This window comes from Xenopus laevis, chromosome 7L, assembly GCF_017654675.1.
Source record: "Xenopus laevis strain J_2021 chromosome 7L, Xenopus_laevis_v10.1, whole genome shotgun sequence".
Lineage (NCBI taxonomy): Eukaryota > Metazoa > Chordata > Amphibia > Anura > Pipidae > Xenopus > Xenopus laevis.
Genome location: NC_054383.1, coordinates 3,292,474 through 3,320,460, shown reverse-complemented (window position 1 = coordinate 3,320,460; position 27,987 = coordinate 3,292,474). Strand labels below are relative to the sequence as shown.

Genomic DNA, 27,987 nt, shown 5'->3' with positions numbered 1-27,987 from the left:
CTCATTCTCACTGGGTTTATAGTTCTGTGTAATTGTCATTGTGTCTGTCTCTTTCTCTTCTCTGCACTGCTGCTTCTGACTCCTGATACAACTTCCCAATATCCATTCATTCCTCATTCTCACTGGGTTTATAGTTCTGTGTAACTGTCATTGTGTCTGTCCCTTTCTCTTCTCTGCACTGCTGCTTCTGACTCCTGATACAACTTCCCAATATCCATTCATTCCTCATTCTCACTGGGTTTATAGTTCTGTGTAATTGTCATTGTGTCTGTCCCTTTCTCTTCTCTGCACTGCTGCTTCTGACTCCTGATACAACTTCCCAATATCCATTCATTCCTCATTCTCACTGGGTTTATAGTTCTGTGTAACTGTCATTGTGTCTGTCCCTTTCTCTGCACTGCTGCTTCTGACTCCTGATACAACTTCCCAATATCCATTCATTCCTCATTCTCACTGGGTTTATAGTTCTGTGTAACTGTCATTGTGTCTGGGGTGTGAGAGGATGAGGAGGAGAGGGGCTCGGTATAGTGAGAGAGGCAGAGATTCTCCAGGAAAACACTGAATTACTGGACGGTTATTAAAGGGCCAGAATAAGTGTAAGAATCGGTGGAGCCGCTGGAGGTGGCAGACTGATTTATTTCAGAATTGTGGCTCAGTTAAATGAAAAGGGAAAGGAATATATACAGTAAATATAAGGGCTGCTTTCTGGGGAAGCAAATGCACAGACGCCATAAAAACGAGATTTATACTTATCCTGAACCTGCGTCTGTGCTCACAGGGAAATGCTACCGGGATCCAAACGAATTTAGGTACCTCCGATTTATTAAGTGATGGCGGCGCTGCTCTGGGGCACAAAGTGCTGGTGGAAATAAGAAGATTCATCATTTATTGCAACCTGATTTGTTTTTTTATACTGCCCCAGAAACTGCGACCCCCTGTACAGAGACGGGAGGGGGATTTTCTCTGTCGGAGTCTAGGACGGAGATCTGCCCGAGTCCTTTATTTTCTAAATCCTCTAATCTAACGATACCCCATCGTTGACTTATTTAGCTTTTAATTCAGCAGCTCTCCAGTTTGTCATTTCATTAATCTGGTTGCTAGGATCCAAATTCCCCTAGCAACCAAACACTGATTTGAATAAGAGACTGGAATATGAATAGGATAGGACTTGAAAAGAACAATGAATAATTAAAAGTGGTAATAACAATAAACGTGTGGCCTTACAGAGCATTTGCTTTTTAGATGGGGTCAGTGACCCCCCCCTTGAAAGCTGGAAAGAGTCTATAATTAAAAAAACTATAAAAAAAGAAATAATGAAGACCAACTGAAAAGTTGCTTCGAATTAGCCATTCTATAACTTTATACTATTCTTTTAGCATATATACTAAAAGTTAACTTAAAGGGGAACACCCCTTTAAAGGGGAACTCCACCCAACAACTAACTCTAAGCAACGTCCCAACATATATTTGTTATTTCCATAAATGCAATTGGTATCATTCCGGCTGCACTGCTGGTTCTGCATTTCCAAATTTCCAGGTAATTCCAGCTCAGTGCTGCTAAATAAATTGCAGGCTTCTCCTTTACAGAACACAATTCGGTCATAAATCATTAGTGGGTGACAGAGGAACAGAGACCCAAAGGCCAGAATGCTGACCCAGGCAATACAGACCCGTGTTACACATTGACATTAAACCGATGGACTCGCTCTCGGCACAATGTCTTGTTTTACAGCTGTTGGAAGATAAATGGGAAGTAAATGGGCTCGTTAGTACCTGTATGAAACCGGTTATAAAATTTAACCAAAGGTAATTACACTAATAAACTGAAGGGGAGGTTTGGCTGCTCATATACAAATCCCTATACAGGCGCTCACACTGCACAAGCAGCAAAAATCACATCTATTTTATAACTAAAAATCACGTGAAATGAACATGAAGCTGAAAATGTTGTATTTGTCCTTGACACCAATGCGGGATCTTTATTCAGTTATTTTGTTTAACATCAAAAGGGTTATATATTGATATTATACCAAACCAGGGGCTGACAATAAAAAAATAGGTCTAAAGAATAAGGCCCAGCAGCTCACAAGAGCTTACAATCTAAAGTAACAGGAAGCGTAAGTTTGGTGTCAATGCTTAATGGCAGTACTGTGCAAATGTCTCCATATCGTGGGCTGACCTTTTACTCAGTGGTGTAACTATAGAGGAAACAGACCCTGAGGTTCAGGGGGGTTCGGATTGTGGGTCTTCCCGGATGAAAAAATACCCCCTCCCCAGCCACTTTCTTATCTGTGGGTGGGGAAGAGGGAAGCAGGAGACTCCGGCCAGGAGTAGGTGGTAGAGTTGCCATTAGTCTGGATTTCATTGCCTCCCTACTAGTAATATCAGTGGCCCTTAAACTCTTTGGGGACCACGTCAGGCCTGAGGACTAGTGATGGGCAAATTTTTCCTTTTTTGCTTCGACCAAAAATTCGCAAATTTCCCACGAAGGGAGACGGGAAAAATTCGTGAAACTCGAATTTTGAAGCCCGCATAAATTTTGACGATCGTGTCAATTTTGACGCCGGCGTTAAAGTCAGTGGCCGTCTGAATAGTGTTGATGCGCGATGGTTTTGACGCGAGCGACTTTTCTGATGCGTGTACAAATTCTTTTGATGCTGGCGAATTTTCGGCTCCGAATGGTCACAAGGGTTTCACAAATTTATTCGTCGACGGCGAAAAGTGGAGATTCGCTGCAAATTCGCACCTGGCGTATTTATTCGCCCATCACTACTGAGGACCCCTAGTTGGACAGTCCTACTTTATGCACAGTCATTGGATGAGTCTCTAAAGGTCCCCATAGAAGCGCTGATTCTTCTTTGGTGAACGACCGATTTCAGCGCAGTCCGACCAATCCGTCAAATTATCATGCGGTTGGTGGGATTCGAACGATTGTACATCTTGCGATTTTTCGCCTGACATCTATCAGATCAGCCAGGTTTAAAAATCTTTATGGGTCCCAGTGCAATCTATTTATGTTTGCAGGGCCAATCAGGCAGCTCCCCTTCAGTTTTGCTGTCAATATCGCCTGAAATGGTCTTTTTAGTTGATTTAAACGATCATTTCGAGATAATCGTGGTCTCACGATAACGATTGGATCTTTTAAAAATCCTTACATCTATGGCCAGCTTTAGCCAAGGGATCAATATATTTGCCTATAGGGCTGAAACTTCTGGTAACTGAACACTGAGCCTGAACATCAGCCGGAATTTACATTGAGATCTGACACCCGAACGCGGTGATAATTGTGATGTCCCGGCAGAGGGGCCATTGTTACTTCCAGGAATACATTTGGCTTTATGTATGCAGGCCGGCTAATCCGCTGCGTCTCCGAGACACTATAAAGTGTATTTATGATGGGTTTAAGCTACAGTTAAAACAGGGGAAAGGTGGAGCGAGCGAGGGGCCGGGTGCCAATGGGAGAGATTGAGACGGACGAGTGCCAGATATTCCATTTCTCATCGTCCTTTACTGTAACATCAGGGAACGGCAATCACAAGACTGAAATGGGAAATGAAATGTGGAAGGTCCCAAATAAATGCGTTTTCATGTTTCTATCAATGATTTGTCCTTTATATAAACAGTGACATGAAATGTGCAGCACTTGTATAACTATAGCTTTAAGAAAATCTCCTCTGATTGGCTGCAAGGGAGGGAGGGAGCATGGGAGGCTGACAGGGAGTTGGGGTAGGTTGTAGTTTAAAGTTGCACTGGGCCCCTCTGAAGATTTCTTTGCAGGGGGGCCCAGTCCAGTCTGATGCGCAGCCAATCATCCACATGATCTCCAATTAGATACATCTAGGGGCAGATTTATTAAGGTTCAAATTGTAAATTCACATTTTTTTTTGGTCAAACAAATTCTAGTTGGGAATAATCCAAACTCGAGTTTGAATTTGACATTTATCATAACTTGACCATGGGAACAACTCAAATTCGATAGAACGCCACCTAAAACCTGCCGAGTTCATGTTGTAGAGGTCCAGTGACCCATCGGAAGATGTTAAAGTGGACCTGTCGCTTACACATAAAAAGCTGCAAAATGAAAGTCCTTTGCAAAGTAAACATGAAACACAAGTAAAGATTAGTGATGGGCGAATTTGGGGCGTTTCGCCGAAAAATTCATGAATTTCCTGCAAAATTCGCAAAACAGTGAGAAATTCGTGAAATGGCGCTGGCTTCTCGTTTTTGACGCCGGTGAATAAATTTGCGAAACCGCCACTAAAATTCGCCAGCGAAAAATTTGCCGCCGTCAAAAAAAACTGATGCTGGCCTCCGTTTTTTTGATGGCGGCAAATTCGCTGGCGAAAATGCACTGGCGTCCAAAAAAACGGAGGCCAGCAACAGTTTTTTTTGATGGCGGCAAATTTTTTTTCCCTGGCGAATTTTCACGGCGGTTTCGCGAATCGTGGGAATTCGCCCATCACCAGTAAAGATGAAACACAAATTATTATTTTTATTATAACATCCATAGCTGTTATAAAGGTGTTTAAATATCTGATCTGCCTGAGACATAGAGGAGGGACAGTCAATTACTTTCACTTTCCATTCAGCACTTCCTACATGTGGACTCTGTGTTTGGGCATTAGGTTCCCCATTCTGCTTACACAAGATTTTGGGGTGATTTATCTAAATAAATGTCCACAAATTGGCTGCTGGGTGCTTGGTGTAATTCCAAAAAACAAAATGTAAGTAATAAATACAGTGTAAGTAAAGTTTATTTTGCTCAATTAACATGATAGAAAAGAATTTGGAATTGTTTCTTAGGGTGACAGGTCCCCTTTAATAGCCTTCCTGATCTTCGAGTTTTTTCGAATTCGAATTTAGTCACATTCGATTCGAGTTTTCGAGTCAGGAATATTTTGTTCGAGTTTTAGACGTTCAAGTTTTTTCTTAAATAAGATACAATTTTGGTTCAAGCAATGTAAAAAAAAACCCAGAATTTTGATAATTCTGCCCCTTGATCTCAAATCACAAATAACATCACAACTCTGACTTTGTTCTTTACTAAAACAATAAACGGATACAACGTGGGCCAATATAAGCGGAACCTCAATGCTCAAGGGCATTTTCCCTACTGGGGTTGCCATCTTTTCTGGAAAAAAATATCGGCTTCCTATATATTTATCTTTTTTTCCATATTAATAACATTGGGGTCAACCATTATTTTTATCGGCCAGGCTAGTAAAATACCGGCCAGGTGGCAACCGTAAGCCCTACTGATCCTCAGCAGTAGTCAACCCACTGGCCCACAGACCCGATGGACAGAACTTCCATGTATTCCCATTTTGTGTTCATTCAGCCCAAACAATCGGGTGCAGCAGCTCCTCTTCACTCCCAGGTACCAACTGTCAGCTTGGACCAAAGCAGGCAAATCCCATGTGATCCGTTCCATCCCCAAACTGTCATGCACACCCAGACGGGGCAGAATGTCTGAAACCCTCCAAACTGCCCAACCTGCTTAAAGAACCCCCAGACCCCTCAGAGCAATGTCTCTTGGAACCTGAGACCAAAGTGGAGTCGTCTGAACCTTCAGATTGGAGTCACATTAAAAATCCCATTTTTTGGGAACACAAGCCCCCCGCCTTCATCATTACCCTCCCCCCACTTGTTTTCCACTTTGCCTTTGTCTAATCCCCCCCCTTCTCTGCGGCACTTATCACTCATGTTAATCTGTCATCTCCAGGGAACAATGGCCCCTCTCTGTCGCTGCTTTATAATGAATTGACACCATTGTCTCACATTGTACTCGATACAATTAACTCTGCGTGAGCAACTTTCCCTCTTGTTGTAAGAAAAACAGCATTTTGTTATTTAACTCATTGCAGAGAATTCTACTTAAGGGCAGAGAAACACGATCCGATTCAGGGAGATTAGTCGCCCGGTGAAAAAACTCCTCTTCTTCGGGGCGACTAATCTCCCCAAACTGCCTTCCCGCCAACGATTTACATTCTAGACGAGGGGAAGGCACTCTGAGCGATTCGTTTTCCGAAGCCTCCTGAAATTGCCTCATGAGGAAACTTCGGGCGACTTCGGAAAACCAAGCGATCCGAGTGCCATACCGTCGGCGATTTACATTCTAGCTGGCGGAGAGGCAGTTCGGGAAGATTAGTCGCCTCGAAGAAGAAGAGATTTGTCGCCGGGCAACTAATCTCCCCGAATCTTAGCGTGTGTTGCTGCCCGAAAGTCCAAAAGAGAATAAGGCCACAAATGGTGTATTTTGTATACTAAACATAAACATGAACTTACTGCACCACAAGCCTAATCAAACAAATGATTTATGCTTTCAAAGTTGGAACAGGGGGTCACCATCTTGTAACTTTGTTATACATCTTTGCAAGACCAAGACTGTGCACATGCTCAGTGTGGCCTGGGCTGCTTAGGGATCATCATAAATGATCAAAACAGCACAAGTCAAAATCTGCCAGAAGCCGATACAACAAGACTGATTAATAATCAGAATATACAGACTGCACTGGCTCCTGTGTTGTCATGTAATCTAATGTGGATTTTATAGTTTTTGTATTGTTTAATATAAAACTTTCTCCAACTCTGCAGAACCAGTGGCTGCAGCAAAATAATCCTCCAAATAGAATCCCAGTTTATCTGTTTAACTCTGGCTCTGTGATCTTTGTCCCTGCAGCTGGAGTTGGAAACAGTAAAGGGGATGTAAAGGCAAAAATAAAAGGCAATACAAATCTCTACACAGTCGCCGACTGCTCTACAGGGAAACAAACAAAGCTGCTTGAGTTCTGCATGGCTGGGAAGTAAGGCGGGGCTCCCCCTGCTGTACATAAGTATGATTGTTTCCCTGCAGAGCAGTTAGGGACCGTCTGACAATTCCTATCCACAGCAGTAAATGAAGGGAGAATTTCACTACATACAGTCAGGTTTCTTAAAAAAAACGGTACACATTTTTTAATTAAACTATATTGGAGAAAGGTTTCTTTTTCATTAAAGAAAGTAAAAAATTTGATTTTTTTTTGCCTTTACATATCCTTTAAGTTACCTTTTAGTATGTTATAGACTGGATAATTATAAGCAAATTAGCAATTGGCCTTATTTTTTTTTTTTTTTTACAGTTTTTGAATTATTTGCCTTCTGACTCTTTCCAGTTTTCAAATGGGGGGTCACTGACCCCATCTAAAAATCAAATGCTCTGTAAGGCTACAAATGTATTGTTATTGTTACTTTTTATTACTCGTCTTTCTATTCAGGCTTCTCCTATTCATATTCCAGTCTCTTATTCAAATCAGTGCATGGTTGCTAAGGTAATTTGGACCCTAGCAATCAGATGGCTGAAATTGCAAACTGGAGAGCTGCTGAATAAAAATCGAAATAACTCAAAAGCCGCAAATAATAAAAAAACTAAACCCAATTGCAAATTGTCTCAGAATATCCCTCTCTACATCCTATTAAGGTTAATTTAAAGGTGAATAAACCCATTAAAGGGGAAATTTGCCTTCTTCGTGAAAAGACTATACTTTCCTCTTCATATATAACTATTGTGTATTTGTTATATAACTTTTTATCTGCATAAAGGGAAGTCAGTGTATCCCTTTAATACACATTTATTAGAATGCTGGCGTTACGCGGCGTTTCGGGAGGCACATAACGGCCGTATCTCTGGATATCTGCTAATTACTGTGCAGAACAAACAATATATGCACCGTTATTACACATAACGACCTATAATCTACTAAAATGTAATTGTTCCCGTGGAAGCGTGATGTAAATGAAAGAGAGAGAGACGCTGATCCCTTCCAAGCTCTTTATGGGGTGAATGTTCAGCGGTTGGCGGCACCGGGGGGCGCTCAGACTATAAACTTCCAGGAGGAGTGATTAAGCAGCCAAGAGCTAAATGCACTTCTCAGTAATAAGCCTAATGTATATTTCACATCATATTGCCCATAGGTAATGCACTGTGCCTTCCAGGGGAGCAGAGAAACTTCCCAATTAGCCGCTCAGAACATTTTATTGATTAACTGGGGCACCAAAAGTACATCAAGTACAATGGCACATTCCTCACTCCAATGCTGTTAAAGGGCAACTCGACCTGCATTTTGCCTTTATATGTGAGTATTGAGAAGCAAACATTCAATCCTTTCCTTTTCCCTAGCTCTTATGCGGTCTCAGCCTTGCACAGGACTCCATTGTTCCTCAGGTGTATGGCATCCAGGGATGCACCAAATCCACTATTTAGGGTTTTTGATTTAGTTCGGTATTCTGATGAATCTGTCACAAAGGATTTGGGAATACCGAACGGAATCCAAACTCTAATTTGCATATGTAAATCAGGGAAGCGAGCAGGAAAGAGAACCGCGCACACAGTTTTACTTTCTTCTTTGCGTGATGAAGAGTCATGTGATTTTTTTTGATTCAGATTCAGATCAGCCAGGCACTTGGATTCGGCCGAATCATGCTGAAAAGGGGCAAATTTTGGCCGAATACGAACTGAACCCGGGATTCGGTGCATCCCTAATGGTATCCTTTATGATGCCGATTGCAGGGGCCGTTTTGCTCACTCCCAAGGACACAGAACGATTTCCAGTAGTAAAGTTGTTCTCTGCGGCTGGCAGTTGGCAGAATAGCAGAATAACTGCCAGACCCCCGGCCTCCCTCCCGTCTTTAAGAAAATCTGACACTTGCAATATTTCCCGGCTTCCAGGAGAGCTAATTAACGTGGCAATTTCCACTCGGCTGCAATTTATAATGCGGTGTCAGGCTCGTATGTTTTGCTTGACACTGAGGAACTAAAGCAGCTCGACAAGAGAATTAAATCAACAGGCAGAACGGTGGAAGGGAAAGAGGGAGAGCAGCCGGCAGTGCCGTGAGGTCCCTCCAGCCCCCCCCCCCGCTACTGTAAATGAAAGTGCTCCTTACGGGGCCCTTGACCCCTGGGTTAAATGGGGATGTTTTGCTAAACAAGCCTCCAAAGATATTAAAGGGAAATACACCCCAAAATAATTTGTAGGTATATGTAAATGACCCTATCCCCCATATGTAATAATAAAGGTGCAGTAACCCATAGCAACCAATGCGATGCTTGATTTAAATAGGTGACCAATAGGTAATTATACTTAGCACTCTTTATTCCATTACCCCAATAAGTATATGGCCCTTTAGATGGTTATCCAGGGAGCTACTAAAAAACAATCTGTTGGTATTGTATCTGACATGTCTCCTTATTCCAAAGGAAAGAGCATTGTGTTCTAATAAATTTGGAGCAACAAGAGGTTCAGCTCAACTCAGTCAATCAAACCAAGGTGAGAAGAAGCTCCAGTCCTTCAGAAGACCAACTGAGATCTGGTAGAGCAGCAAAATGGTCAACCCAAATCCTTCCTCGAGGTGCCCACACATTCACCAATGGTTAGTAAATTCAACCTGTGCATGAGAAGCCATGAGAAGCCTTAGCTTCTGCCCATTGTTTCATGGATAACATGTAGGCACTGACCTGGATTTTGATGGGCCAGTTGAAGTTGCTGACGTAGACATAGAAAGTGATGTTGGGGTTGCTTCTGAAGTTGAACTTTTCGCAGGAGAAACTGTCCCTGTATTCCTTGATATGAGCCCTGGAGACCAGAGGAACCTCCTCACCCGAAATGGTACCGGCTGAAATGGAAAAGGAAAAATCCCCATTAGGACCATGAATGGAACATGTCTAGAAAGGAGAACTACTAGAGGCACAGGTTGGGCCCCAAGCTGGGAGCCACTATCTTGTCCATGAAACAATTGGAGGGGGGTTATTTATTAGGCTTCAGATTTTTCTGGTTGAGCTCAAAAATTTTCGAGGGGAAAAAACCCTCAGATTTGTCGTGATTTATTATACCCTGATGCTGCAAAAAGCAAGAATCCCAAAATCCGCCACTTCAGACCCGTAGAGTAGTGATAGGCGAATCTGTTCCATTTTGCTTCGCCGAAAAATTTGAGAAACTCTGAAACAACCAAAAAATTGTGAAACACATTGAAGTCAATGGGCGTCACAATTATTTTGATGTGCAACTTTTTTGTTGCTGTGAATTTTTTCAGGGGTAAATTTATGCAGCAGTTTCGGGAAAAAATTTGCAGGTGGCGGAATGCGGAAATTCGCCGCCAATCCACGCCTCCATAACTACTGTTGAGGTCATGTATAAGTCAATGGGAGAGGCACCTATCCCAAATTAAAGTTATTGTGGTCTTCGTTTAGCACAAAATCTGACTATTTTGGGGGTTTCGGGCAAAACTCAAAAAATCTATCTTTTCGGGACAATCAAGTTAAATTATGAATAAATAAGGCAAAATCGGGCATGGGAGTTTGGTCAAGCTTTTTTTATTGGGACAATGAGATAAATTTGGATTTTAGTAAATAACCCCCTAGGAATATGCTGCTTTAGGGGTGCTGTTCTGTATAAACCCCTGGAAACCAACCAAGGGCCACACAAGGGCCCCGTATTATCATTATATAACTTTCCGTCTATGAGACGATAAGAATGACCCGCCAGCCACAGATTGAACCAGAAATATATGCAGATTACAATTCGGCAGTGGAAGAGAATTTCATTTTCTGTTTTCATTCTGCAATCAGACTGGTCCTGTCACTCCGGCTGCGACTCCTTCTTTACAAAAGCGGCAATCAAGCCGGGTCAGACGGGGGCCACCGAAATATGTCGCCCCGAGGCAAATAGTCTCCTGTATAAATATGGATCAGGCAATCAGGAGCAGCAAACATTCAATAAACAGTTACTTCTTCTTCCTCTCGTTGCTGCTCTTGTTCCAGGAATACTATCGGACAAGTCTTGGACTTATCTTCCATAACTGATTAGGGAACTGTTGATAAATAAACTATAAATGAGGAGTGACAGGAGATTTATGTGCTTGTTTTTCCTTAGCTGGAGCTGCCATACTGCTCTACAATATCACCAAATAGCATCCCATTGTCAAACTAACTGCCACTGCCCCAAACTCCCTATAGGAGGACCAGCCTCACAGTTTGTGGACATCTAATTATTCTATTATCCTGTATATATGGTAAATGCAAGTGGTCCCCAGCTCCGACCATTAGAAGCTACACGCAGCTTCATTCCTTAAAGTATTGGTTCCCCTTTCAGTTGACTGTATGTTATAGAATGGCTAATTCTAAGCAACTTTTCAATTGGTCTTCATTATTTATTTTTTATAGTTTTTTTTTAATTACTTCCCTTTTTCTTCTGACTCTTTCCAGCTTTCAAATGGGGTCACTGACCCCATCAAAAAAAAAAATGCTCTGTAAGGCTACACATTTAGGGGGTTATTTAATAAAATCCGAATTTATCTCATATTTTATTAAAAAAAAAATACATGACCAAACTCCCATGCTCAATTTTAGCTTATTAATTAATAAATTAATGAATTAATTGATAAAAAAAGACTTGATTCAATTGGATCGCGGAAAAATTTCATAACATCAAGCGAAAACCAGAAACTTTGTAATTTTTTTGGGCTTTTTTCACTAATCGCTCAAGTTTTTCCCTAATTGCTTGAGTTTTTGCCCGAAAAAGACGGATTTTCGGGCTACACCCCGCACAGACCATGAAAACTTCAAATTGAGATAAGTGTCTCTCCCATTGACATATACAGGACCTCGATAGATCTAAGGTGGCGGATTTTCAGATTCGGGCTTTTTGAAACATCGGGGTATAATAAATATCTAAAAATCCAAGTTTTTCCTTCCCTTTCTTTCCTCTCTTATGATATGCTTTTTGTTGTCAAATTTAAAAATAAAAACTTTTAAAAAATAAAACTTCAAGTTTTTTCCCTCTAAAAATGAAAGTTTTAACATTCGGCTTTTAATAAATAACCCCTTTATTGTTATTGCTACTTTTTATTCCTCATCTTTCAATTCAGGCCTCTCCTATTCATATTCCAGTGTCTTATTCAAATCAGTGCATGGTTGCTAGGGGAATTTGGACCTTAGCAACCAGATGGCTGAAATTACAAACTGGAGAGCTGCTGAATAAAAAGCTAAATAACTCAAAAAACCACAAATAATAAAAAATGAAAACCAATTGCAAATTGTCTCCGAATATCCCTCTCTACATCATACTAACAGTTAATTTAAAGGTGAACAACCCCCTTAATTCTAGATATTTCCCTTTATAGCCACAAATGAATTGGCAGTAATTTAGTTGTGAGCAGAAGTTGGGGCAGATGCTGGAGTCTACGGAGATTCTGGGAAGGACCATAAGCTTCTAGGAATAAATAGATGGGAATATAAATTTTATAGTAAACACGTCCCGTTTAGCATCCTCTCCATTGCAAATGACTTTTTATAATTTATACCCTGAGCCAATAAAAATTCATGGGTAAGTAAACGAAATCTGCTCAGGCTATAAAGGCTCTCGGGCAGGAATAGGGGATTTTATAAAGACACATTGTGGTGTTTACGATCGACATTTAATGGTCTGGTGGTTTTGTTTGATTAAAGCATGAGAATATCTACTGGGGGAAGAAATGGGCTCAAATTGAAAGGGCTGATTATTAAAGTGAAACCACGTTATCCAAAACTTTATCCAAAACTGAGTATAAAAACAATGGGTATTATAGTGGCTGCAAGGAGCTGGGGGTCACTCTGCCTTGAACCTGTATAGGATTTTTTAAAGGAGAAGTTAAAATACCATAGCGTTACTGCCTGCTCAAACATGGTGGTCAATTCAAATACAAACAAGGAGCAGGACAGACCAACTGCAACTGTATGGAAGTGCACAGAACGGCTTTGAACGCAAGTGTTTTTTAATGATCGGCATCAATACGCACATCCATATTTGTTTTACCACAGTTGGTAAATGAGCCCCACCGCGTGCAGAAAATCCCCCCGCCTGGTGCAACTTTAATGGGGAAAAAGGCACCAGCCCAGGACAGAGGGTTATTGATTGGACTCACTGGGGGTGTCCAAAATGTTTTGTGGTTTCTCCTTATTAATAATAATAATAATAGGTAACTTTGTACTTGACAAAAATCCTGCTTTTTTTAAAAAAAAAAATATTAATCAGTATTTTTAAAGGGGTGGTTCACCTTTAAATCAACTTTCGTATGTGATAGAATGGCCAATTCTAAGCAACTTTTCAATTAGTCTTTTTTATAGTCTTTTTTAATTATTTGCCTTCTGACTCGTTGAAGCTTTCAAATTGGGGTCACTGACTCCATCTAAAAAGCAAATGCTCAGTAAGGCTACAAATGTTACTTTGTATTCCTGATCTTTCTATTCAGGCCTCTCCTATTCATATTCCCGTCTCTTATTTAAATTAATGCATGGTTGCTAGGATTATTTGGATCCTAGCAACCAGACGGCTGAAATTGCAAACTGGGAGAGCTGCTGAATAAAAAGCTAAATAACTCAAAAAACACAAATAATAAAAAATGAAAGCCAATTGCAAATTGTCTCAAAATATCTTTCTTTATATCATATTAAAAAAATAAAATTAAAAACCTCTTTAAATTTGTAGCCAGTGCAGTGAACAGGAGGCAGAGCCTGATCAGATTAGGGTGAGATTTGGGCAGAATTTCTGTTTGTTCTTTTAGTTACACCTGAAAGCCCAAGAAGAAGATCTACTTGGGGTGAGAATCTATTTCATATTCCTGATGATGTGAATCAATGGGCGACAGGTTCCTGGTTTCCTTTATCTGCACATTCGGAAAGACTAAAGGGACCGATTATAAGGCCTGAAATAGGGCTAAAAAAGAGTCAGAAAACGTCTGCATGGTGTTCAGTATTCCCAATAGATCCCTTATCCAGAAAACCCTAAACTGTGCAAAATAATCATTCATTCCGCTTTCAGTTGCTTTTAGAGCAGGCGGAATCTCCGGGCAGTAACTTTTATTTCCCAGTTTATGGCCCTTTCTCACAGTCTCGCCCTTCGGATCATTGTGTTGCGAGTGAATCTCTTGCTCTTATTCTTCTGTTCCTTTATTAACAGTCTGGTACAGTTCCCACATCTCCTTCCCTTCACTTTAGGTTTCTCCAAAGCATCGATCATGCGGCCTCTGTCCGTCTCTTTACATTACCGACCGTTACACATATTGGTGTCATCAGTGAGAGAAGCTCATTCTGTAGCAGCGACATTCCCTGTCTGACACATTGAATTCCACAGAAAAATAACCGACCCCATTATTTCCCTCTCTCCCCTACTGAGCTGCTCTCCTGCCCCATCCGACTTTATATGGGGCAACCAACTGTGTCCAGTCCAGTTAGGGGGAGATTTGGGGCGAGTGATTATTTGTGCCCTGGGTACCCCTGGAACTATAGCAGGGTGACACCCCAATGTTTCTATATATCTGTAACCTTGTTATGAGCTAAGGGGGCCCAGTCTGAAGGTCAGTTAGGGGGAGATTTGGGGTGAGTGCTTATTTGTACCCTGGGTACCCCTGGAACTATAGCAGGGTGACACCCCAATGTTTCTATATATCTGTAACCTTGTTATGAGCTAAGGGGGCCCAGTCTGAAGGTCAGTTAGGGGGAGATTTGGGGTGAGTGCTTATTTGTACCCTGGGTACCCCTGGAACTATATCAGGGTGACACCCCAATGTTTCTATATATCTGTAACCTTGTTATGAGCTAAGGGGGCCCAGTCTGAAGGTCAGTTAGGGGGAGATTTGGGGTGAGTGTTTATTTGTACCCTGGGTACCCCTGGAACTATAGCAGGGTGACACCCCAATGTTTCTATATATCTGTAACCTTGTTATGAGCTAAGGGGGCCCAGTCTGAAGGTCAGTTAGGGGGAGATTTGGGGTGAGTGCTTATTTGTACCCTGGGTACCCCTGGAACTATAGCAGGGTGACTGTACCCCAATGTTTCTATATATCTGTAACCTTGTTATGAGCTAAGGGGCCCAGTCTGAAGGTCAGTTAGGGGGAGATTTGGGGTGAGTGTTTATTTGTACCCTGGGTACCCCTGGAACTATAGCAGGGTGACACCCCAATGTTTCTATATATCTGTAACCTTGTTATGAGCTAAGGGGGCCCAGTCTGAAGGTCAGTTAGGGGGAGATTTGGGGTGAATGCTTATTTGTACCCTGGGTACCCCTGGAACTATAGCAGGGTGACTGTTACCCCAATGTTTCTATATAACTGTAACCTTGTTATGAGCTAAGGGGGCCCAGTCTGAAGGCCAGTTAGGGGGAGATATGGGGTGAGTGCTTATTTGTACCCTGGGTACCCCTGGAACTATATCAGGGTGACACCCCAATGTTTCTATATATCTGTAACCTTGTTATGAGCTAAGGGGGCCCAGTCTGAAGGTCAGTTAGGGGGAGATTTGGGGTGAGTGTTTATTTGTACCCTGGGTACCCCTGGAACTATAGCAGGGTGACTGTACCCCAATGTTTCTATATATCTGTAACCTTGTTATGAGCTAAGGGGCCCAGTCTGAAGGTCAGTTAGGGGGAGATTTGGGGTGAGTGTTTATTTGTACCCTGGGTACCCCTGGAACTATAGCAGGGTGACACCCCAATGTTTCTATATATCTGTAACCTTGTTATAAGCTAAGGGGGCCCAGTCTGAAGGTCAGTTAGGGGGAGATTTGGGGTGAGTGCTTATTTGTACCCTGGGTACCCCTGGAACTATAGCAGGGTGACACCCCAATGTTTCTATATATCTGTAACCTTGTTATGAGCTAAGGGGGCCCAGTCTGAAGGTCAGTTAGGGGGAGATTTGGGGTGAATGCTTATTTGTACCCTGGGTACCCCTGGAACTATAGCAGGGTGACTGTTACCCCAATGTTTCTATATATCTGTAACCTTGTTATGAGCTAAGGGGGCCCAGTCTGAAGGTCAGTTAGGGGGAGATTTGGGGTGAGTGCTTATTTGTACCCTGGGTACCCCTGGAACTATAGCAGGGTGACTGTACCCCAATGTTTCTATATATCTGTAACCTTGTTATGAGCTAAGGGGCCCAGTCTGAAGGTCAGTTAGGGGGAGATTTGGGGTGAGTGTTTATTTGTACCCTGGGTACCCCTGGAACTATAGCAGGGTGACACCCCAATGTTTCTATATATCTGTAACCTTGTTATAAGCTAAGGGGGCCCAGTCTGAAGGTCAGTTAGGGGGAGATTTGGGGTGAGTGCTTATTTGTACCCTGGGTACCCCTGGAACTATAGCAGGGTGACACCCCAATGTTTCTATATATCTGTAACCTTGTTATGAGCTAAGGGGGCCCAGTCTGAAGGTCAGTTAGGGGGAGATTTGGGGTGAATGCTTATTTGTACCCTGGGTACCCCTGGAACTATAGCAGGGTGACTGTTACCCCAATGTTTCTATATATCTGTAACCTTGTTATGAGCTAAGGGGGCCCAGTCTGAAGGTCAGTTAGGGGGAGATTTGGGGTGAGTGCTTATTTGTACCCTGGGTACCCCTGGAACTATAACAGGGTGATACCCCAATGTTTCTATATATCTGTAACCTTGTTATGAGCTAAGGGGGCCCAGTCTGAAGGTCAGTTAGGGGGAGATTTTGGGTGAGTGTTTATTTGTACCCTGGGTACCCCTGGAACTATAGCAGGGTGACTGTTACCCCAATGTTTCTATATATCTGTAACCTTGTAAAGTGCTTCTAGTGGTTAACTAGTAAACATGGGCCAGAATTCTTCATGCCATATTATGGGATCTATTATCCAGAATGCCTGGGACCTGGGATTTTCTTAGTCAGAACATTAAAAACCCTGATGGGTTGATGTATGTTTGTTGTTTGTTTTATGGAACACAATGGGAATGGCTTTGATTGACTTTACAAGAGTGAAGGGATGAACATGATAGTTCTTCTCGTTTGATTTCTTATGGTAATTAACGTAATGACAAAAAGGAAATAGAACTGATATCCTTCAAGTCAATTTGCCTCATTGTTCTCGAAGCTTGAGGAGCCGTTCGTTATCTGTAATAAAGAACTTTCTCTCTCATAACTTCCCAGGGTCCCACGCGGCCCATTCTTTTATTTTATTTTTTTGCAAATTAATTTTTTATCCGCCTTCGTTAATGTATGTAAATATATTTAAATTGCCGCTAGCTGCCTCCTTCCTTGTATACAATAAAGTATCTTTCTGTCCCGATGAACTAAATCATCTCATTCAAATGATCCCCTGTAGCCGCTTGGATGTCTCATTTAAAAGTCACCAAAGTCGAAACCTTTGGGGCGAAGACGGACGCCGATAAATAATCGTCTGCCTCTGAGGGGAGCGAAGGCTAAAAAGAAGAGCGTCGGTCTCCCCGGGATTACGAGACTTTATCGGCGGAGGCAGATGAGCCTCATTGTTTGATATCGACATTAAGGTTACTAATTAAATGCGAAGTTGTAACGGCGAGACAAAGGAATTCGAATCTTTGTCTGTTTATCTTAATTAAAATCGCAGCATTTCATAACGTTGTCAGTTTTTCCACCCCTCGCATTTAAAAACGACAAAAACACTCGCCACCAAAGTCATTTTAATTGAAAAAAAGTGGAAACTTAAGATGTTAATGAAGCTTTAATCAGATGCCGAATCGTTTGCGCTTTAAGTAACGGCATTCGTGGAAACGCAAACGAAGGTTTTTTTTAAGAAAGTAAAATTGTTTTTCTTTCTATAATATTTGCACAGATGAGGGGGTTATTTATTAAAGTCCGAATGCCAAAAACTCAAAAAATATGAGGTGTTTTTTTTTTTACTAGTGGAAAAAAACTAAAAAAATTTGAAAAAAGTCAGAATCCGAAAATACAACATCTCAGACCTGCAAGTCATTGGGGTATATTTATTAAAGAGTGAAGTTAATAGTGAAGTTCCGCCACTTCCCATTCATTTCTATGGGGTTTTTAAAGGCGTGAAATTTCACTTTCAACCATTGATAAATACGCCTTTTTTTTGGCAAAAAATCCAATAAATTCGGGCTTTTCGAACTTTGAAAAATAAGGCCCATGATCATAAACTGTAAGAATTAGTGAAGAATTCCAGCACAACCAAAGTCCATAGGAAGGTATAATTCCGGCAATAATACAGGTATGTGAGCCGTTATCCAGAAACCTCTGAATTACAGAAAGGCTGAATCCCATAGACTCCATTTTAACCGAATTATCAAAACTGGTGTAACCATGTTTATGAAGCGAATCCAGAGTCAGAAGCAAATGTCTCAGCTTTTAAAATAAATATTTGTAAATTCGCCAATTTCCAAACAATTCGCTAGCAAAAGGGACCATCGCTAGCGCAGTTTCATGCCGTTTTCGTTCCGGGAAATTATCTTTACTCTACAAATTCAGTAAAGTGCGAATATATACGACCCTATATGTACCCGCCCTATTCAAATTGACGTGCAAGTAAACGAACGAAGTTTCGCTAGGCAAAAGTTCGCTATGAAATGCTTGCGCCTGCGAAACGTCCCCAGCGTTCGGCTGACGAGACTCAAACTTTAGTGAATTAGCGTAGAGGTAGCGAATTTGCACCTGGTGAAGTGGAATGTAGTGTAGCGAAGCCTTCGCAGGCGAAACTTCGCCCTTTAGTGAATTTACCCCTTAGTCGGAGCTGAAAGCTTCTGATACAAGAAGGAATTTCAGACCACTGAACTCGATCACATGACTGGAAATTCGATTTACATTTAGGAAATACCCGACAAATATAATTTCCTATCAGCACTTCTCTATTCCGGGTCATTGGTTCTGGCCAATCACAGTCTGTACAATATCACAGTGTCCGGGATATAAATACATTACACAATAATTACACAATAATTACACAAACACAACAACTCTGAAGTGACACGTTCAGAAAACATCAAACATCTCAGGATTCTGGTTACGTCTCCCGTAGATATAAAAAATGTAATTATTTTACTGGCAGAGTCAATGCTCTTCACTTAAATCCAATTACTGAAACCCTCCCACTCCATTACAGGGGGGAGCGGAGTATATAGTGTCGTATTGTAGGTAAGTGGCTGTCACATTTCTGAACACGAAATAAATCTTCCAACTTTCACTCACCTGTCGAACCGATGGACCAAGTGACGTTGAGGTTGAAGTTGTTGGACGCGTTAATTGAAATATCCAAATTCTTATTTGACTGGTGGGAAAATTAACACAGAGAGAGAAATTTACAACTAAAATATTGGTTATTAAATAGATATATCAGCCTGTATAAAACTAATAATAGCAGAGGTTCTACTATATACATTCCTATGCATTGAAGATTCCAGAATATTGTACTGTACCCCCTACTGTAAATGATAAGGATATTAGAAGTCACTGAGGGGTTGTTCTGTGACCATATAAAGGCACAAGGCTGCAGGCTGAGTTATACAGGGAACTCTGAGTATCACTCATGTATTATAAGGGATAATGTACCCCCTACTGTAAATGATAAGGATATTAGAAGTCACTGAGGGGTTGTTCTGTGACCATATAAAGGCACAAGGCTGCAGGCTGAGTTATACAGGGAACTCTGAGTATCATTTGTGTATTATAAGGGATAATGTACCCCCTACTGTAAATGATAAGGATATTAGAAGTCACTGAGGGGTTGTTCTGTGACCATATAAAGGCACAAGGCTGCAGGCTGAGTTATACAGGGAACTCTGAGTATCACTCATGTATTATAAGGGATAATGTACCCCCTACTGTAAATGATAAGGATATTAGAAGTCACTGAGGGGTTGTTCTGTGACCATATAAAGGCACAAGGCCTTCAGGAGTTACATGAACTGATGGTACAGTACTGGGTTTATGTCAGTTTATAGTGTGTGTTTTTTAGAGCAACAAGGAAACAATCTGCATTACGCTGCCAGCTCTAGTTTTATGATTATAATGGAATATAAAGCCATTTCCTATTGGTGCACTAAAAGCTTCTGCTACAAGAGTGTTGATGCTTTGCACTTATTTCTGGAGGAAGAGTACGTTTTTTATAGCGATCATCTGGATTACGACGTGGGTTTTTGCACAAACAGATGCAGGTTATTATATTTTTGCAATTCAGCGACACGTCATTTATTGCCATTTTTACATTCTAGAAAACGGCACAACCAGAGAGTTTTCAGTTGCTTCAGGCGGTGCTGGGAGCTGCAGTTCAACAAGAGAAGCGGATGGATTTTGTTGGCTTAATTAGGACTAAATTTAGGATGTGGCCAAAGATTGGGCACTGGGGAGCCCCCTGTCATTTAACTCCAGCTCCTAAGGGGTTAATATAAGACCTTAGTAACATCGCTCTCACCTGTACATGGAGCAGAGGAAACAGCGAGTGTTTCCAGGTGAAGAGATAAAGACTCTGACATTTGGCAGGAAATACAGAATCAATAGGGTTAATGTCCTGCAGTAAAATATCCCCGGCAAACAATTCGGGATCCTGCCATGGCCACTAATTGTATAACCTGCTCCCCTCTCATTCCCGGGATCATTAAACCCAAATTCTTATTTGCACACAACTTGTAAAAGTCCTCCTCCAAGGATGTTACTGCTGGGGATGTTGTAGTTCAGCAACAAATGGAGACCCGGCTCTTTAACTCCTACTCTATGGCTTGTATAATGGGGCCACCTCTGTGGGTTTGTCTGCACCTCCATACGGAATCCACGGAATCCCTCCTGCCCAATACTCTCCCCACTGGGCACTCACCTGCTCTGGGTTGGCAATGAAATTAATGGCGGTGTGGTACCGATCATCTTCCTGCACGAGGCTGAATGTGAACTGGTAGTCAATCAGGAGGCTGTCTGTAATACAAGCAACGAGGGTCAGAAACAAAAATATGACAAAAATGTTTATTTTCTATAAAAACATTCTGAATTCTTAATATGAGTAAAAAAAGCATATTGTCCTGCCAGCAAAATCCCTTCCCAGAGACTATTATCCACTGTTACTATAGGCACCATCTCTCCCTACTATACCTGCTATCCCACAGTCACAGTCCCTTCCCAGAGACTATTATCCCACTGTTACTATAGGCACCATCTCTCCCTACTATACCTGCTATCCCACAGTCACACTCCCTTCCCAGAGACTAATATCCACTGTTACTATAGACACCATCTCTCCCTACTATACCTGCTATCCCACAGTCACACTCCCTTCCCAGAGACTATTATCCACTGTTACTATAGACACCATCTCTCCCTACTATACCTGCTATCCCACAGTCACACTCCCTTCCCAGAGACTATTATCCACTGTTACTATAGACACCATCTCTCCCTACTATACCTGCTATCCCACAGTCACACTCCCTTCCCAGAGACTATTATCCACTGTTACTATAGGCACCATCTCTCCCTACTATACCTGCTATCCCACAGTCACACTCCCTTCCCAGAGACTATTATCCACTGTTACTATAGACACCATCTCTCCCTACTATACCTGCTATCCCACAGTCACACTCCCTTCCCAGAGACTATTATCCACTGTTACTATAGGCACCATCTCTCCCTACTATACCTGCTATCCCACAGTCACACTCCCTTCCCAGAGACTATTATCCACTGTTACTATAGGCACATCTCTCCCTACTATACCTGCTATCCCACAGTCACACTCCCTTCCCAGAGACTATTATCCACTGTTACTATAGGCACATCTCTCCCTACTATACTCTCACTATCTTCGCTTATCCACAGTTACTAGCACTCCTCCTACAAGACTTAATTCATCCTCCCAAACTATTACGTATATAGGCACCATCTCTCCCTACTATACCTGCTATCCCACAGTCACACTCCCTTCCCAGAGACTATTATCCACTGTTACTATAGACACCATCTCTCCCTACTATACCTGCTATCCCACAGTCAACTCCCTTCCCAGAGACTATTATCCACTGTTACTATAGCACCATCTCTCCCTACTATACCTGCTATCCCACAGTCACACTCCCTTCCCAGAGACTATTATCCACTGTTACTATAGCACCATCTCTCCCTACTATACCTGCTATCCCACAGTCACACTCCCTTCCCAGAGACTATTATCCACTGTTACTATAGGCACCATCTCTCCCTACTATACCTGCTATCCCACAGTCACACTCCCTTCCCAGAGACTATTATCCACTGTTACTATAGACACCATCTCTCCCTACTATACCTGCTATCCCACAGTCACACTCCCTTCCCAGAGACTATATCCACTGTTACTATAGGCACCATCTCTCCCTACTATACCTGCTATCCCACAGTCACACTCCCTTCCCAAGACTATTATCCACTGTTACTATAGCCACATCTCTCCCTACTATACCTGCTATCCCACAGTCACACTCCCTTCCAGAGACTATTATCCACTGTTACTATAGCACCATCTCTCCCTACTATACCTGCTATCCCACAGTCACACTCCTTCCCAGAGACTATTATCCACTGTTACTATAGGCACATCTCTCCCTACTATACCTGCTATCCCACAGTCACACTCCCTTCCCAGAGACTATTATCCACTGTTACTATAGGCACCATCTCTCCCTACTATACCTGCTATCCCACAGTCACACTCCCTTCCCAGAGACTATTATCCACTGTTACTATAGCACATCTCTCCCTACTATACCTGCTATCCCACAGTCACACTCCCTTCCCAGAGACTATTATCCACTGTTACTATAGGCACCATCTCTCCCTACTATACCTGTATCCCACAGTCACACTCCCTTCCCAGAGACTATTATCCACTGTTACTATAGCACCATCTCTCCCTACTATACCTGCTATCCCACAGTCACACTCCCTTCCAGAGACTATTATCCACTGTTACTATAGGCACCATCTCTCCCTACTATACCTGCTATCCCACAGTCACACTCCCTTCCCAGAGACTATATCCACTGTTACTATAGGCACCATCTCTCCCTACTATACCTGCTATCCCACAGTCACACTCCTTCCCAGAGACTATTATCCACTGTTACTATAGGCACCATCTCTCCCTACTATACCTGCTATCCACAGTCACACTCCCTTCCCAGAGACTATTATCCACTGTTACTATAGCACCATCTCTCCCTACTATACCTGCTATCCCACAGTCACACTCCCTTCCCAGAGACTATTATCCACTGTTACTATAGGCACATCTCTCCCTACTATACCTGCTATCCACAGTCACACTCCCTTCCCAGAGACTATTATCCACTGTTACTATAGACACCATCTCTCCCTACTATACCTGCTATCCCACAGTCACACTCCCTTCCCAGAGACTATTATCCACTGTTACTATAGGCACCATCTCTCCCTACTATACCTGCTATCCACAGTCACACTCCTTCCCAGAGACTATTATCCACTGTTACTATAGACACCATCTCTCCCTACTATACCTGCTATCCCACAGTCACACTCCCTTCCCAGAGACTATTATCCACTGTTACTATAGGCACCATCTCTCCTACTATACCTGCTATCCCACAGTCACACTCCCTTCCCAGAGACTATTATCCACTGTTACTATAGGCACCATCTCTCCCTACTATACCTGCTATCCCACAGTCACACTCCCTTCCCAGAGACTATTATCCACTGTTACTATAGGCACCATCTCTCCTACTATACCTGCTATCCCACAGTCACACTCCCTTCCCAGAGACTATTATCCACTGTTACTATAGGCACCATCTCTCCCTACTATACCTGCTATCCCACAGTCACACTCCCTTCCCAGAGACTATTATCCACTGTTACTATAGGCACATCTCTCCCTACTATACCTGCTATCCCACAGTCACACTCCCTTCCCAGAGACTATTATCCACTGTTACTATAGGCACCATCTCTCCTACTATACCTGCTATCCACAGTCACACTCCCTTCCCAGAGACTATTATCCACTGTTACTATAGGACACCATCTCTCCCTACTATACCCGCTATCCACAGTCACACTCCCTTCCCAGAGACTATTATCCACTGTTACTATAGGCACATCTCTCCTACTATACCTGCTATCCCACAGTCACACTCCTTCCCAGAGACTATTATCCACTGTTACTATAGGCACCATCTCTCCCTACTATACCTGCTATCCCACAGTCACACTCCCTTCCCAGAGACTATTATCCACTGTTACTATAGGCACCATCTCTCCTACTATACCTGCTATCCCACAGTCACACTCCCTTCCCAGAGACTATTATCCACTGTTACTATAGACACATCTCTCCCTACTATACCTGCTATCCCACAGTCACACTCCCTTCCCAGAGACTATTATCCACTGTTACTATAGGCACCATCTCTCCCTACTATACCTGCTATCCCACAGTCACACTCCCTTCCCAGAGACTATTATCACACTGTTACTATAGACACCATCTCTCCCTACTATACCTGCTATCCCACAGTCACACTCCCTTCCCAGAGAGTAATATCCCACTGTTACTATAGGCACCATCTCTCCCTACTATACCTGCTATCCTACAGTCACACTCCCTTCCCAGAGCCTATTATCCACTGTTACTATAGGCACCATCTCTCCCTACTATACCTGCTATCCTACAGTCACACTCCCTTCCCAGAGACTATTATCCCACTGTTACTATAGACACCATCTCTCCCTACTATACCTGCTATCCCACAGTCACACTCCCTTCCAGAGACTATTATCCACTGTTACTATAGGCACCATCTCTCCCTACTATACCTGCTATCCCACAGTCACACTCCCTTCCCAGAGACTATTATCCACTGTTACTATAGGCACCATCTCTCCCTACTATACCTGCTATCCCACAGTCACACTCCCTTCCCAGAGACTATTATCCCACTGTTACTATAGGCACCATCTCTCCCTACTATACCTGTTAAATTACAGACACAAGTTAAGCTGGTTAAACTGAGTTAGTTGAAGTCTATTTGCCTATGAATATATATAAATATAGTTCTCTATATTTATTCAGTGAATCTCTTCTACAACAAGGATTTGTCTTTCTTGTCTGAATATAAGTGTTGTGCATTGGATTTGCTGGGTGCCCGTGCAGATCAAATAATCCTTATAACTGACTCCTTCCTCCCTCCTGCTATTTCCCAATCTACCAATGAATATTATTAGCCCCCCTGTTGGCTCTCCTTCTTTATAAAGTACAAGGAGGGGCCCCTGATATGAGACGCTGTGAAAGGCTAATGCCATGGATGAAGAATAAACCCACAGCAATGGAATGGAATAGAAATGACAGCATTACCCTTGTGTAGCTCATGATATCTGTGTATTTAGTTGGCACATATAAGTCCTGGTATTGGGAGACAAGGCAGACTAAACCCCATAGAGTGATTGACTGCTCACAGCTTATTCTGAGAATGTTTCCCAATTCCTGAATCAAACCCATCTTCATCGGTGGAGACTGATATTAATGTTACCATAGAAAAGTGGCTGTTTAATATTGTACCTACTGAAATGGGAGAAGAAATTTGGGCAGGGAAACTAGTGGAATATTTCTATGGCCTATTGAAACAAGCAACAAGAAGAGCCAGTAAGGGAATGTAGCTGAAACTGCAAATTCTACAGTAATATTTGACCCTCAATAGGGAATCATTTCATTGAGGTTCTCACAAACAGGCTTATCCCCAGCATTGAATTGCAGCGCATTGGCCCAGTGTTTGTCAGTTCTAATCCCCGGCACGGAGGATAATCAGTTTGTCTGCACGTTCCTGGCGTCCTATCAAGTTCGCTTTTAATTGGCTGTCGAGGAGGAAAAGATTCCAGAGCAAATCCTACGTCTCCGGCTCACTTGATCCTGTCCTTAGGGGCTGCGTCTCCCAAGTTTATTTTATTTATGGATTCATCGGGCGTGTTAGGGATTGTCAGTCCTTGTTAGACATGGAGTGAGGTCTGGCAGGGCCATTGCCTGGAGCTAATGACATGGAATAGAGACGACACAGGCTGATAAAGGTTGGCGGGGAGCCGATAAAACTGTCGCCTTCTCATCGAAAAGTACAAAGCTCTTCCCCTTCACCTGAACCCATAAAACAGTTTTACCCCAGACTGGAACATGGGTACCTGAGCCTTGCCCTGATCTGGGGGCACAATTGGCTGCACGTTGGGTACATGGCAGTGAATTTATGGGGGTATCTGTGCTATTAAACCAGTGGATCTGGGGGTACAGTTGGCTGCACGTTGGGTACATGACAGTGAATTTATGGGGGTATCTGTGCTATTAAACCAGTGGATGTGGGGGTACAGTTGGCTGCACGTTGGGTACATGACAGTGAATTTATGGGGGTATCTGTGCTATTAAACCAGTGGATCTGGGGGTACAGTTGGCTGCACGTTGGGTACATGACAGTGAATTTATGGGGGTATCTGTGCTATTAAACCAGTGGATCTGGGGTACATTTGGCTGCACGTTGGGTACATGGCAGTGAATTTATGGGGGTATCAGTGCTAATAAACCAGTGGATCTGGGGGTACAGTTGGCTGTACGTTGGGTACATGGCAGTGAATTTATGGGGGTATCTGTGCTATTAAACCAGTGGATCTGGGGGTACAGTTGGCTGCACGTTGGGTACATGGCAGTGAATTTATGGGGGTATCTGTGCTATTAAACCAGTGGATCTGGGGGTACAGTTGGCTGCACGTTGGGTACATGGCAGTGAATTTATGGGGGTATCTGTGCTATTAAATAGTGGATCTGGGGGTACAGTTGGCTGCATGAGGGTACATGGCAGTGAATTTATGGGGGTATCTGTGCTATTAAACCAGTGGATCTGGGGGTAAAGTTGGCTGCACGTTGGGTACATGGCAGTGAATTTATGGGGGTATCTGTGCTATTAAACCAGTGGATCTGGGGGTAAAGTTGGCTGCACATTGGGTACATGGCAGTGAATTTATGGGGGTATCTGTGCTATTAAACCAGTGGATCTGGGAGTACAGTTGGCTGCACGTTGGGTACATGACAGTGAATTTATGGGGGTATCTGTGCTATTAAACCAGTGGATCTGGGGTACATTTGGCTGCACGTTGGGTACATGGCAGTGAATTTATGGGGGTATCAGTGCTAATAAACCAGTGGATCTGGGGGTACAGTTGGCTGCACGTTGCGTACATGGCAGTGAATTTATGGGGGTATCTGTGCTATTAAACCAGTGGATGTGGGGGTACAGTTGGCTGCACGTTGGGTACATGACAGTGAATTTATGGGGGTATCAGTGCTAATAAACCAGTGGATCTGGGGGTACAGTTGGCTGCACGTTGGGTACATGGCAGTGAATTTATGGTTGAACGTCTGGGAGTCTGTTTGTCGCTCTGCACACAAAAGCTTATGTTCCTGCGGTGCAGGATGGGGAGAATGAAGAAGACGTCACGCCGAGGGACAATACAGTAACAAACGCAGGAGGAGCCCGTCTGACCAGTCTGTGGCCCAAGCAGATGCCGCACGTTACAGCAGCTTAAACCAAAGAAATTGAAGATAAAATCTGAAGATGAAAATGCGCCTGAAATCAGACTCGAGTCTTTACACAGAGAGAAACTTCAATCACAGAAGTGCAGGAATGTCACAAAAGCAGCAACACTGGCCCCTAGTGTCCCCTCCTGATTCATTTCAATTACAGAAGCAAAAAGCAGTTTGTTTGTTCTGCCTTTAATTCCACAGCAGGGAATGGACACAGAATGTTCCTCAGCAGCTGGTGCCAATTTATACTTCCCAGCATCCCCCTATAGATTGTGAGCTTTTCTAACCAAGCCTGTTAGCTACAGCTTTACGCCATCTTTATTGTACTTCTTATATTTATCTTATTGTTTATTAAAAGCCGACGTCGTGCTTTCATTATCCTTAAGTGCAAAGTGCGGGGGGCTGCGAGTCCTACACGAAGGCATGGGCTCCAAAACAAAATACCCCAGGCCAAAATGCGCTAAGAGCGTCATGAGTCTTTGGGCTCACGTTCATGAAAGCTAGGTTGAGCCCCATCATCCCGACCCCCCACCAAAAGGCATAGACAGGCGGCAACGGGCTTCAGACTCTCTTTCGCCTCACGGATAGGGGGAGTCACTTTTCCCTGGGATCCTCCAATGCTTCCCCCGGGGT

General features: G+C 42.8%; 1 protein-coding gene across 1 annotated transcript in view; it reads right to left on the bottom strand.

Moving 5' to 3' along the window:
- LOC108695699 (attractin-like protein 1) overlaps positions 1-27,987 on the bottom strand; it is a 372,498-nt gene that overhangs the window by 168,197 nt on the left and 176,314 nt on the right. Inside the window, exons 23-25 of the mRNA XM_041570143.1 lie at positions 20,605-20,699; positions 18,984-19,062; positions 9,491-9,648 (exon numbers count right to left, since the gene is read on the bottom strand). Coding sequence (XP_041426077.1) covers positions 9,491-9,648; positions 18,984-19,062; positions 20,605-20,699 — 332 coding nt within the window. The remainder of the gene's footprint in view (positions 1-9,490; positions 9,649-18,983; positions 19,063-20,604; positions 20,700-27,987) is intronic.